General features: G+C 35.0%; 1 protein-coding gene across 1 annotated transcript in view; it reads left to right on the top strand.

Moving 5' to 3' along the window:
* wgn (Tumor necrosis factor receptor superfamily member wengen) overlaps positions 1-12,663 on the top strand; it is a 132,575-nt gene that overhangs the window by 51,287 nt on the left and 68,625 nt on the right. The window contains exon 2 of the mRNA XM_074181748.1: positions 8,580-9,129. Within this exon, the coding sequence (XP_074037849.1) occupies positions 8,580-9,129 (550 nt within the window). The remainder of the gene's footprint in view (positions 1-8,579; positions 9,130-12,663) is intronic.

Genomic DNA, 12,663 nt, shown 5'->3' with positions numbered 1-12,663 from the left:
CACTCTTTACCTATAGCTCCATCTTGGCACAAACGCTCTGATTTTGGGCTAGTGAAAAATGATTGGAAGCAAATCTGTACTTTCGTACTTCTCTTTTTTCAATTTCTTCTGGTAATAGGAAAAAGAATCGTGAATGTAGTTTTCGTCAGGTCCGTTCCTAGAATTAATAGTATCTTGGGCGAAGGGTATAAATTGTCCTTATACAGGATGTCCCATATAAAACTCCGTGGGAAAATATTTGAAAAATGATATCCATATTTCGTGACGGCAGATTTTCATGTCGAAAGGTCCTCTTATTTGCGAACAGATACGGCAATAGGTGCCATCCATTAAGGAGTCGCGACAACGACGCCAATTTTTTTCAATGGTAACCTAGATTTTCTGATTCGTTTTTGGATTCTGCATTGAATTCTGAATTCAGCCATATAGTTTTCCTTGAGTACTGATGAAAGAATGCAATTTTGTTGCATATTATAAAGAGGGCCATGAATAATTCAAAATGAATGCAATAATACGAGTTTAATAAAATTGATTCATCAGTTATGATTTCATTGTCTGTTCAATTTCATCTAGTTGCGTATTTCTGTACAAAATCAAATGAATGTTTCAAATTACCAAAAAATATGTTACTTTGACCATAACTCGACTAACATGATGATAACGAAATCAATTAGTGATAACAAGAATCATTTTGGTAAGTGTTCGAACTGCCTCCCTTCACGTAGAATACACATATTGCATCTTTTTAGTAATTCCCGATTCGTGACAGCTAAAAGCGTCTCTCGCGTTATGGAAACACAAACATTTGTGATACTATTTTTCAAATCCTATACATTTTGTGGACGTCGTATATAAACTAAGTCTTTGATATATCCCCGCAAAAAGAAATCTAGAGGAGTAATATCTGGACTTCGAGCTGGCCATGGTATTGGACCCTTATTTCCAATCAATCTCTCATTGAATGTATCATCCAAATATTACGTAACTATTCTATTATTATGTGGATGTGTCTCATCTTGTTGAAACCACACATTCAGTCAAGTTTGTATTGGTAAATTCTCCAAGAGATTCGGCAACACATATTGTAGAAAAATCAAGTACCTCTCCCCATTGAGAATTCCTTCGAAAAAATGAGGTCCTATCAAATAACCATCAATGATTCCGCATCAAACATTAACCCCCTACACAGACTGAAATCTCGTTTCTTGCACCCAATGAGGGTTCACGTCAGACCAATAGTGACAATTATGTTTGTTTATTACTCATACCGTTGTTATGGAAACGGCTTTCATCACTCCATAATATTTTTTTCAGAAACTGATCATCATCATGAATACGGTTGGACTACCAAGCAATGAAGTTCAATCTTCTATCAGCATCTCCTGAATATGGAATATATTTTAGTTATTAAAAACGAAACATGAAGAATATTACCTGGATGTAGTCCTTGAACCAAATGTACTTTGCTACTTTTCTGGTAGAACTATATGGTTCCAACACCATTAGACCTAGCACTGCAACACTGTGATTCTCATGAGTAGCCGTTTTTGGTTGTTTTCGCTTCCGTTCATTAAAACATCCATTTCGTGCCAAACCAAATGTTTTGTCTGACGGTAATTTTCTGTCAGGATACCGATTAGCGTATATTCTCACTGTTTCTTTTGAATTCCTTCTTGCTTTGCCATAAATACATATCATATCCAACTGTTCTGCATTTGAAAATTAAACCATCTTTCAATTTTACGAAAAATCAACACAAATTTGACTTTCGTCAAATCTAACAGGTCTTCTGTCAGATCGAGAAATACATTATTGCATTCATTTTGACTCATTCATGGCCCTTTTAATAATACGCAATAAAATTGCATTTTTTCATTAGTATTCGAGAAAAACTACAAGTGTGCTATATGGCTGGATTCAGAATTTAATGCAGAATTCAAAAACCAATTGAAAATACTGGGTTGTTATTTAAAAAAATTGGCGTCCGCGTCGCGACGCCCTAACGGATGATGCCTAGTGCTGGATCTCTACGTAAATAGGAGGACCCTTTGACAACAAAATCATTTGCTTTCACGAAATATGGATATTCTTTTTCGTTTTTCAGACATTTGCCCGCGGAGTTTTATATGGGACACCCTGTATATACGGGTTTATTAGGTCAGTAATAATTTCGTGATGAAAAGGAATACATTTTTTCAAACGATTTGCAACATACTATTTCTTAATTTCCTACTCATAACGAACATATCATGAATTTATAAGGAAAATGAATATGTTTATTAGAACGTCAGTATGTATAACACGTGACAAAATCACATGTAATATTTCCTACATCAAAAACATGTTTTCTTCTTGTCAGACTCAATAGTACAATAGTACTGACAAAATTTTAGAATTCAGTTAGGCCATTATGATCGATTTTTGGACAAATTTCAAATAAAATATAAGGTTTAATGAAGTTGGCCTTTTCCTGAAAGATCGAATGATGTAGAAACTTAAATTTCGATCAGTTTTTTCACCCCTTCTGCTTAAAGTTAAACTCCATCTATTGTCATGAGGTGACTTAAGAAAGTTTTATACGAATATATTTTCTTTTTCATATATGGACCCGAAAGAGTAACAAGAAAAATAAACTTCGTGGTGTGTGACCTGCCAAATAAGCTGGCGCTCGTGTGTTTGGTGCAATCAAGGTGAAAGTTTGTGTGTCGTTTTTTATTCGATTATAGATTGAGCATGTGGGACCTATCGACGAAAAACCCCGACAGAAAGTAGATTGGAAGATGTTCACTAATCAGATTGAAGTATAATATAGATAGGTTATGGAATTGGCCTTTACTTGAAGAAAATCCATGATAACGCATTCAAGGGTTTCTCAAATACAGTATAATATAGGTAGGTCTAAAGAGTGTATTCAACTAAATACGTTGGTTTTTTGATAAAATGGATCAATTCAATTTTTTCAACAGCTTTTTATGACATGAAAATTTCAATTTCCCATCTATTTGAAATTTTTTTAGACAATAGCTCTAGTTTGAATTTGATTGATAGATGTATTAAATGAAATGTATTCACAGTAAACTCTTACTATTAACTGAGGATACACTAAAAAAACAGACTATTTGTCTATTTTCCACGATATTTCTTTATTGTTGACTAGTTTCGGCTATTACACCATTTTCAAAACTAACTGATTACATTTAAATCTGAGTAATTTATACCTAGGTTGCCTAATTAATTTCCTACCTACATTTTGTATACCTGTAATATCCATGAACATACCAAAACAAAGCTTTTGATATAATGTAGGTTTTGGGAACTGGATTATAGGTTCAGGAGAGGACTATTATTTAGATCAAGTTGTTCGTTGAGGACAATAGAATTGGGATTTTTCATTGACCTGTTTATTTCCATAGATTCCAACAGATTCATCATTTTTTCTTTTTCGCATATGTGAAGGATCTTTAAATTATCTTTATCTATTTTATGTTTCGAATTTTGAAGATATTCATACATGAATGATTTTTTATCTGAAATAAAATGTTCATGGTACCTTGTATCAAAATTTCTACCAGTTTAACCTGTATATATGGCGGGTCATTCACCACATTCTAGTCGATATATACCAGATCTCTTCCTTTTCTCTAATTTAGGTTTGGCATTAAATAATCTGTTTCCTAAATTTCCGTTGGATGGACATCCAACGGAAATTTTTGGAACTCTCATGAGAGTTTGGTGCTTCCGTCAGAGATCAACAATGTTATTATTAGATTGACTAGTGCCTCAGCTATACTTGTTTATTATAAAAGTCAGTAAGTTTGGTGCATGAATGGCAGTACAGTTGATCATCACCCGTTAAAAGTGACATTTTCAGATGATTTAACAATAAGCCTTGCACGGACTGGTTATCAGTCATATTAGGAAATGCTAGTTGGAGTTTCAGAAAATCATATATATTTTTGCTACCTCTTGAATATTCACTACAAAGTAAATAAGTGAGGATTTTTCCAGCAAAAGATCTATAACACAAGACGAGATAGACTGTGCGGAATCAATCCAGGGCGGTCAGGAAGACCGATTCTGCTATTTTTTTGCTCACGAAAAGTATTCAACAAGAACCCCAAGAATTTTGAACAATGACATTATATTTTCGAACAACTATGAGGTATAAGAAAGCATAAACAAATTCCTCTACGAAGACACCATAAATGGGTTGATAGATCCTGTGATAAAGGCATGACAGTCTGTTGCAAAACCGAACAAGAATGATCCTCTGTTTCTCTCTGCAGCTTCCACTGCACGATAACTAATCGAAAACAGAGCCATTCACGATCCAACACAACAGTGTTATTTCGACCCACCATATGCTAAGCTGAAGCAAGAATGCATTGCTGTACCCAACTGTCCCTGAAATCAAATACATCTCCCCTCACGAATACGCCATTTATGTGATCAACAGAAAACTCAATACACGAGTATCAAAGATAACCAAGGCTCCCAAAGGCGATCCATTATAAAGCATAACTTTGACATCCACCACCGAACGAAATTTTTCCTCTGTCGTTTTCTGAAACTTTCACTGTGAAAAGTCTAATCATGCAAATCCATGAATACTTTCCTAACCACCTTCTTGTATAATCAAGGCTTGAGTTGAATTCTCTTGCGCTTTGTTATTCATTCTACAGTGGGACAAGCGTGACAGTTCAATATAGAAACAAAAACAAAGCAAAGACATCTTCCCCTTCGAGGGTGCCATTTATGAAACAGGTTTTATAGTTTTTATAGCTTTCATAACATTGAACATTTGGTAAAATTGATAAAGTTTGTATGAGTCCCTTTTCGATGAGTAAAAGTGAAAAATCTTCGAGAATCTGGCAATCATGGAGAAGCTCCGCTGCAGCAAACTTTCGGAAAGCATGTATTGAGAAAATTGCCAAGAAATGTTCCTTATCAATCAAACAGTACAAACCTACAGTGAACTATGATTATGTATTGTTACGTTTTTTCCCGTGGGTTGACCAATAATTGACTACACTGAATAATCAAACTTAAGTTTATTTCACTTCAAATACAACAAACACTTCAACTAAAAATTCAACTATTATCTGAATGTCTATCGCCTTCCTAGATCCCTTCACGTACCGCACTGTAGCTTCCACTTGACTGTCTCTATATCCTCGTGGCTAGCCTTCAAATATCGTAATCGAATGTTGTAGAAATTTCGCCAAAGTTCCGCCGAAATCGGCAGCACTATTCTCGCTGCTTCTAGGGTGGCGGGGAATCATCGTACACTCCCGTGCTCTTAGCCACGTCACGCCTGGTTTATGGCTACCAGCGGCGGTAGGCGTTATTTTCTTTCAGACATGATTTACAACAGTATAAAAAACCCCGGTCAATATTATTTTGATAATTCAGGAGATCATAATGACACAATATTGAAGCATATTGACAGATATTTATATAGAAGTATAGTAATGGAAGTTATAAGTACTGATGTTAATGAGGTATATCGTTCAATATTTGCATCAGTTTTGTGTCAGATATTGAATATGCAATCTGATCAATATAGACTAGTGATTCACCAGGACCACACACCAAATATGATAATCAATACTTTGTGTTACATTATTGCAGTTTTAATAAAGGTTTGTGTTTTTTTAATTTAATCAGCCTATGTTACTGGCTGATAATCTAACATCCAATAAATGAAATAATTTATAAAATCATTGTATGAGAAAACATTGTCAGCTTCACGTCAGCTTCAAATCTTATCGATCGATGCCAGATGCTAGGTATCCTCTTGCCAATTGAAATTATTTTGACCATTTCACATGTATTTTCCGTATTCTTTACCTGTCTTGTTTAAAATTGTAATTTTTATTCAGGTACTTGTAATATTTTATATAAATAGTAATTTCACCAACACTAATTGTTTTGACCAAATACACCATAACAGTTATAACATGTTGTATGATATACACCATAGTTCATGAACGTTACTAATTGAAAAATGCGTGTTTTCAAGATTGTGAAAATTAAGTCAGGTTCCTGAACAATTCATTCCCTTTGAGAAAAAACTCATTGACACTCGTTGAGATAGACAAAATTGATCTTGAGTTTTATATTTTCAACCATACCAATGATTCGTCACTAAATATGACCCTTCTGAGCAAATCTGGACTACCGTTGACGTCATTCAACAATTCTTGAGTAATACTCTTGACGGTTTCTTTGGTCAAAATTCAGCAATTTCGGAACGAACTTCGCTGCCACATGCTTCATGCCCAAACTTTCCGGCATGAGCCAACTGATATGCCGACATCCTCAGCAATGACTCAGATATTGTTTCGACTATTCTCCATAACAATTTCCTTCACTTTCTCAACATTTTCGTCGGTTGTTGATGTGCTGGGGCGAGTGTCGTCATTCTTAATTACTCGACCTTCTGTGAAAAGCTTGTAACTTTTGTAAACAGTTTTTTGGCTCAGAGTACAATGTCCGTTTGCCGCTGTCAACATTTCAAATGTTTTTGAGCACTTAATACAATTTTTTACCCAAAATGTGATGCAAATTCTTTGTTTCATTCTCTTCGCTAGAAGAAAATCACTGAACACGCAAAACAGTTCTAATTCTTATGCATCTCACCAACAAACTAAATATGCTAAACAGCTGAAACTGTGAATATATCTTCAAGAAGAGTGTACCAATATAAAAAAATAAAAACATTGCTAATCGAATGTACTTAGCCCGCGAAATTTGAACATTCACCTAATTTTTTGAACACTCACGTAGTTGTTTAAATGATATAGTGAATCAAGGAAAGCGTTGGTTTCAACGAAAAATTATCATTTACTACACCACTGTTCTCGTTGAGTTCAACTAGAACAGTTTCTAGGATTGTGAACAAAAAGCAATTACACGGCATGTGTTGTCCTTTCAGAGTCTTGACACATTTTATTCTGTTCTGTCGCCCAGATTCATTAGATGAAGAGGCACATACGCTCCCTGAATTTATTCAGAAAACCGCCAACTGTTCTTGTATGATATTTATTCGTGTCCACTATCAATTTCTGAAGGCTAATTGCTAGAGATGAAAGAAAAAAGATCGATGAATGCATAGTTATATTTTTATAATTTTAATCGTTTGAATCTTGTTATATCAAGTCGACAATGAAACCTTGCTGTTCCTTGCAGAATTTAAAATTACATTGAGGCCCCCGCACGTCGGGTAATCCTGTCGAAAAAGAACGACGTCTGTGGGGGCCTGTATAAATACACATATTTTTGCTGAATTATTCAATGCTGTCTATAACTTACGAAATGCTCAACTTCAAGAAAGGTTGCAGAACTTCTTAAAGGAAGGAAACTCAATAGGAACTTAATTAAGTGACACATATTCGTTTCGTATAATCATCTTTTGTTCAAATCACATTTCGAACTTGTATATAGAAGGATAATGAACATTTATTTTTCCAAGAGTTACAAGAATTAAGTCAGAAATTAGGTTTATAACATAATCATCCTAACATTTCGGTTAGTTGATTGACTTGCATAATTATATTTAAAAAACTATAATATATGAGCATGATTTTGAGTTGAGACCGCTTTGAAACCAATCCTTTTAGGATAGTCGAAGTAACTGATATAGTAATTCTTAAAGCTATCGGCGTACTCAAAGGCCAAAAAAACCAATACAAAAAAATAATGCCGCTACGAATTAGTCCACGTGGACTGAAGAACTGGCGGTTCGTATTGGATAATTTCTACTAACCGAGTTTTATGATTGGCTGAAGAGTCATACAATTAAATGTGAAGTCATGTTACGGTGACCAATAGAATGTAGCGATGAATACCGCCGTTGTGTCGTCAATGTTCAGTTCAGGAACTGATCGTGATTTGAGTGTTGAAATTCGATATTGGTGCAGATATAATTACTTAAAATTTTTGTTATCTGTTTGAAATGTGTCTTCCTTGGACAAGTAGTAATAGTAATAACGAGTGTGATAACAACGCAGACTTTTTCCAATGTAATGATTCCAATAGCGCTGGTGAACAATGCGAAAAAGGTGGTTCCACTTATGTTTCGCTTGCGTTTACGCAGCTATTTTTATCAAGTACTTTCTTGGTTTTTCTCATTTTGTCTTCAATCGAGGACCGCCTGCCCGGTACTGACGATGCCCAATAGGCTGAAACAGCTGTCTACCGGTGGCTCTTAAATTGGAATCAATATGGGAATGATCAAAAAGTACTTATCTATTTATTTTATATATATATATATATATATATATATATATATATATATATATATATATATATATATATATATATATATATATATATTTTTGATTGATGCAACTAATTTTTCTTTATTTTGAGTATTTCAATATTAAATTCTACAAAAAGGAATTGAAGCTTTATACCTTCTATCAATTATCTGCGAGCGCTTTCGACAGTTGGTAGTACTGTCATCTTCTGGCACTCCTCAAAGCAGTTTGAGGAATGCCAGAAGATGAAAATTGATGAAAATTATGTGTAGTAGCTGTAGACTTTCAAAATTTGAAATTTTCCATCATTCCTTCCAGGTAATGGTGCTGGCCTTCACTTCTTCCCTGCTGCTGTCATGCCTGAACTCTCTAGCACTAGCATCAATCTGCCCTGAAAAACAGTACCTCAATGCCGAACTCCAACAATGCCTGAACTGCACACAGTGTAAAAATGGAATGGTGGTACTTCGACCATGTGAATTCCATAGAGATACCCACTGCGCCCCCCTCAGTGAATTACTCAAAACGATGGGTGGAGGAGTCGAAACCGCAAATCCTCATAGACATAAACACAACCACCATCACCAGAAACACCATAAGGAGGAGGGCGAAATCATTTGGCGGTACGGAGATGACATCAAGAACGACCACCAGGATATCGTACATGAAGAACCCCAGCAACCCGTTCCTTTGGAAGCGGCTAGTTCGCAAGCGCCGTTTTCTAGTGCGGAAACACTTGTGTGGGACTGGCAAGCCATCGCGCTGACGTCAGCGGTTTTTACGTGTATCCTGTTTTTTCTAGTGATCGCCTTCTACTCTTTGCATCAAGCTAAGCAGTGGAGGAGGCTGAAGGAGAATTTTGATGCTGGTGAGTATTTTATTCCATTATTTTCAAAGAAATCAAAAAAGAGGTGGGTGCGCTGCCTAAGCTGACGATGTTGTGTTGCGGTTAATGTCAAGACTTGAAGACATGTCATAATGATAAGCTTGAGCTTTTTTTGCCCATGCTGAAAAATCTTGAACCATTGAACGCGAAGATGTTGAATTATTGTTTGACCAGTGAAAATCACTATCATTTCAAAAAATTAGTAAGACTAGTGGAATGCCAAAGGATCTTTCCTAACAGTTTTTATTTCGAAGTTGAACTGCAGCACATACGATCGCATGTTGTTTCGTTGGAGTTATGAAGTGTATTAATAGGGGAGCCCAAGCGGGGATTTCGGAATTCACTAAAGCGCGGCAGATTAATATACAGGGGGATACCTTGTACCCGGTAAAGTACCTCCATCAAATATGAGCCCCATATATAAGGCCGCCCGTGAAGGATAAAAGATCAGATTAGTAAAAAAAATTGATCGTCAGAAATTCTCGGGTGCGTCAGATTAAGGTAGGGTGAGTTATTTACATGCTAAAAAGTGTATATTCCAGTAATCTGACAGTTTGAGAGTGACGTAAAGAAAGGGGAGGGCAGCAAAGTTTTAAAAAAAATTCGACATTCTCGAGCGTAGCTAATTTTTTTTTATTTTGAAGAAAGTAATTCAAGGATAACGAAAAATATATAATCTGACGATTTCCGCAAGCCGAAATAACAAAAATTCCTCGATAAAGTTTAATGCGTGCAGCTGTGTGATGCCTATATTTCCCTCTCCGAGTTTCTATTCCTCTTTCACTTTTTCTCTATCTATTACTCTCTCACTCCGTCCCCACTCTGAATTCTGTTGCCATGACGCCATCACAGCTGATCACAGAGACTCGTTCGTGATGAAGATGATGATTAATTAATCAATTGATTACAAAAAATTCAATTTTTTGAGCATATTTTTAAAAATATTTTCTTATAAATAAAAGTATTCTACTTAAAAAACATACACTTATTTATTTGCATGCTATTTCCTGAGATTTTCAATTATTTAAGTTCAATGATTTAAAAAAAAATAAAAAAAAATTGTCAGATTAGGCGAATCCCTCTAGATAATTATAATAATGGCCGCGAGTTTGCGTCAGATCGAAATCGTCAGATTATTGAATGAGACTTTTTTTTTGTTGCATTCAATAGCTCCTAAGAAAATCTGACGCGCTCGATTAAATTTTTTTTCTTTTCACTTTTAACTTTTACGTACAACCACCCGCATCATGCAAACGATCATATTAACATACGAACATTATTAAAAATACGTATGACATTGATGCTATCAATATCTGACGCGCTCGAGTATGTCCATGCAACAGTATTTTTTTACATATTTAAAAATCTATAGCCGCTTCCCCCACCGATGAAAAGGTATATATTATATAACATTTTTTATTCATATCATCTAAGCTTTGCAAACTAATATGTCGTCTCTATGACGCCCGAGTAAATCCTCATTTTGCATCGTGGGCTCCCCCACTATATTGACGAAAGTCAATATATTTTAAACGGCCATCATCTCAAATTATGTGCAGTGGTTTCGTTTGTTACTTTTACAATGAATATAATCTGTTGATTTCACTGATCTGTTGATGTGACATTTTTTCTGTTTATTCAGTACAAAGTTACAGTTATGAAATTGTTCAGAGACGAAACGATGAGTCAAATAGTCTCTCGCTCCTCGACTCATCACCATTAATTCATCCAAAAAGAGAATCGGCAGAACTTTCAGAAATAAATTCAAGTCAAATTACTTTCAACATCAAGCAAACCATATATAGTCCGACAGACTTCATTCTGTAAGTGAAGTTGATTTTCCACATCACCACATCAAATATGATGTTGGAGTCAATAATGACATTGTAAGTTTAGAGTAGAAATTAATTTAGGGCCGGAATTTTGAGTTGAACGTATCAAAGGAATCCAAAATGAAAAGTATGGCCATTAGTGTGCCGTTTCCTGTTATCTTTCAAGTTTGAATTTTGAATATATCGCTTTACTATACATTTATTTCGCTGTAGTGTCTCATCAGTTTGTAACTAATAATAATGACCCTAATTTTGAAATAGGTAAATATCTATCTACCTAAAGACAACACAAGTGGAAATTGCAACTTTGCCTGTTTCCATCATACGAGTCGCATCGGCTTGTGACGCCGCTTGAATTTATTTTCTTGCGCGATAGTTTAAATTTTTCGATAACTCCTGAGATATTAATTAGAATTGTATAGTAAACCTTTTTTCTTCAAAAGTACTATCTGATATTTCTCCACAGTATAACAAAAAAATCTTATTTATAATTGATTCAATTGTTCATTGAGTTGAACATTTGTTGAATAATTTTGAATATAATTTCTTTTTTTCTGAAAGTAATCAAAATTCCCGAGATAGCCATTTGTAATTCAAAATAGTAGTTTTTTTCTTGAATTTTGAACGCTTTTATTTAGCTTGCCCTGTTTGTTTGGGTCAAATTCAGGAATTGAAGTTTGACCCCCTTTCTGTTGACAGATTGATTTGATATTTGGCAAACACATTTAGTTTTGATGACAATACAATTTGATAAATTATGTGTCATTGTAAATCCGAAATGGCCGCAGCTACAAAATGGCGGAACACATATTTTTCACAACTACCTCAATACGGGTATCAAATGAGAGGGCTTGACTAATAGACTAGTAGTACACTTTGAAAAAGATGCAAATTCAAGATGGCCGCGACTAAGAAATGGCGGATTACATTATATTTCACAACTACCTCAGTATGGATATCAAATGATAGTGCTTGGCTAGTACTATAGTAGTACACTATGAAAAAGACGCACATCCAATATAATCTATACAAATAACTATGTCAACTCAAAAAAAGGTTACAAGCACCCAAGTCAAGATTTTGTATCGTATCGGACTTTGTGGCGTTAGGGTGGCTAAAAATGGTACGACATTAGCGGTACGGCACTCAAGTTAAGGTAAAAGGTTGAAACATGCCGAAAACTTTGTGGCATTGGGGTGGATAAAAATGATATGTCGTTAGCGTTTTCCCCTCAAGACTCAGGCACTCTACCGTTGTAATGTTTATTACTCGTGGAAACAATATGGTAAATAATAATAAAACAACAAAACAAACAAAAATAAAATAAGTAAAAAAAAATTAAATCAAACGGTTTTATTAAAAAATAATAATGGTGTAGATAATACACTAAAATCTAAAAAATTATTCGGAACGTCCTAGGTAGTAGTCATCACTTCACTCTACTCAGCAATCTACGGTATTGATCAGATAAAAAAATTAATGAAATCGTTGGGCGTTTTAGTATTTACATGTATACTCAAGTTACGCCACGCCCAACGATTTTATATATTTTTTCATCTGATCAATACCGTAGATTGCTGAGGAGAGGGAGAGTGGTGTGATGACTGCTACCTAGGACCTTCCAAATTAGTTTTTTCTTATTTTATTTCATAACTCCTCAATATTACACGACACCGGCCGCTTG

Source organism: Leptinotarsa decemlineata, unplaced genomic scaffold (assembly GCF_025532065.1).
Source record: "Leptinotarsa decemlineata unplaced genomic scaffold, Ldec_3_MD MMD2_tig00026314_RagTag_RagTag, whole genome shotgun sequence".
NCBI lineage: Eukaryota > Metazoa > Arthropoda > Insecta > Coleoptera > Chrysomelidae > Leptinotarsa > Leptinotarsa decemlineata.
This window is presented reverse-complemented; position numbering and strand designations above follow the sequence as displayed.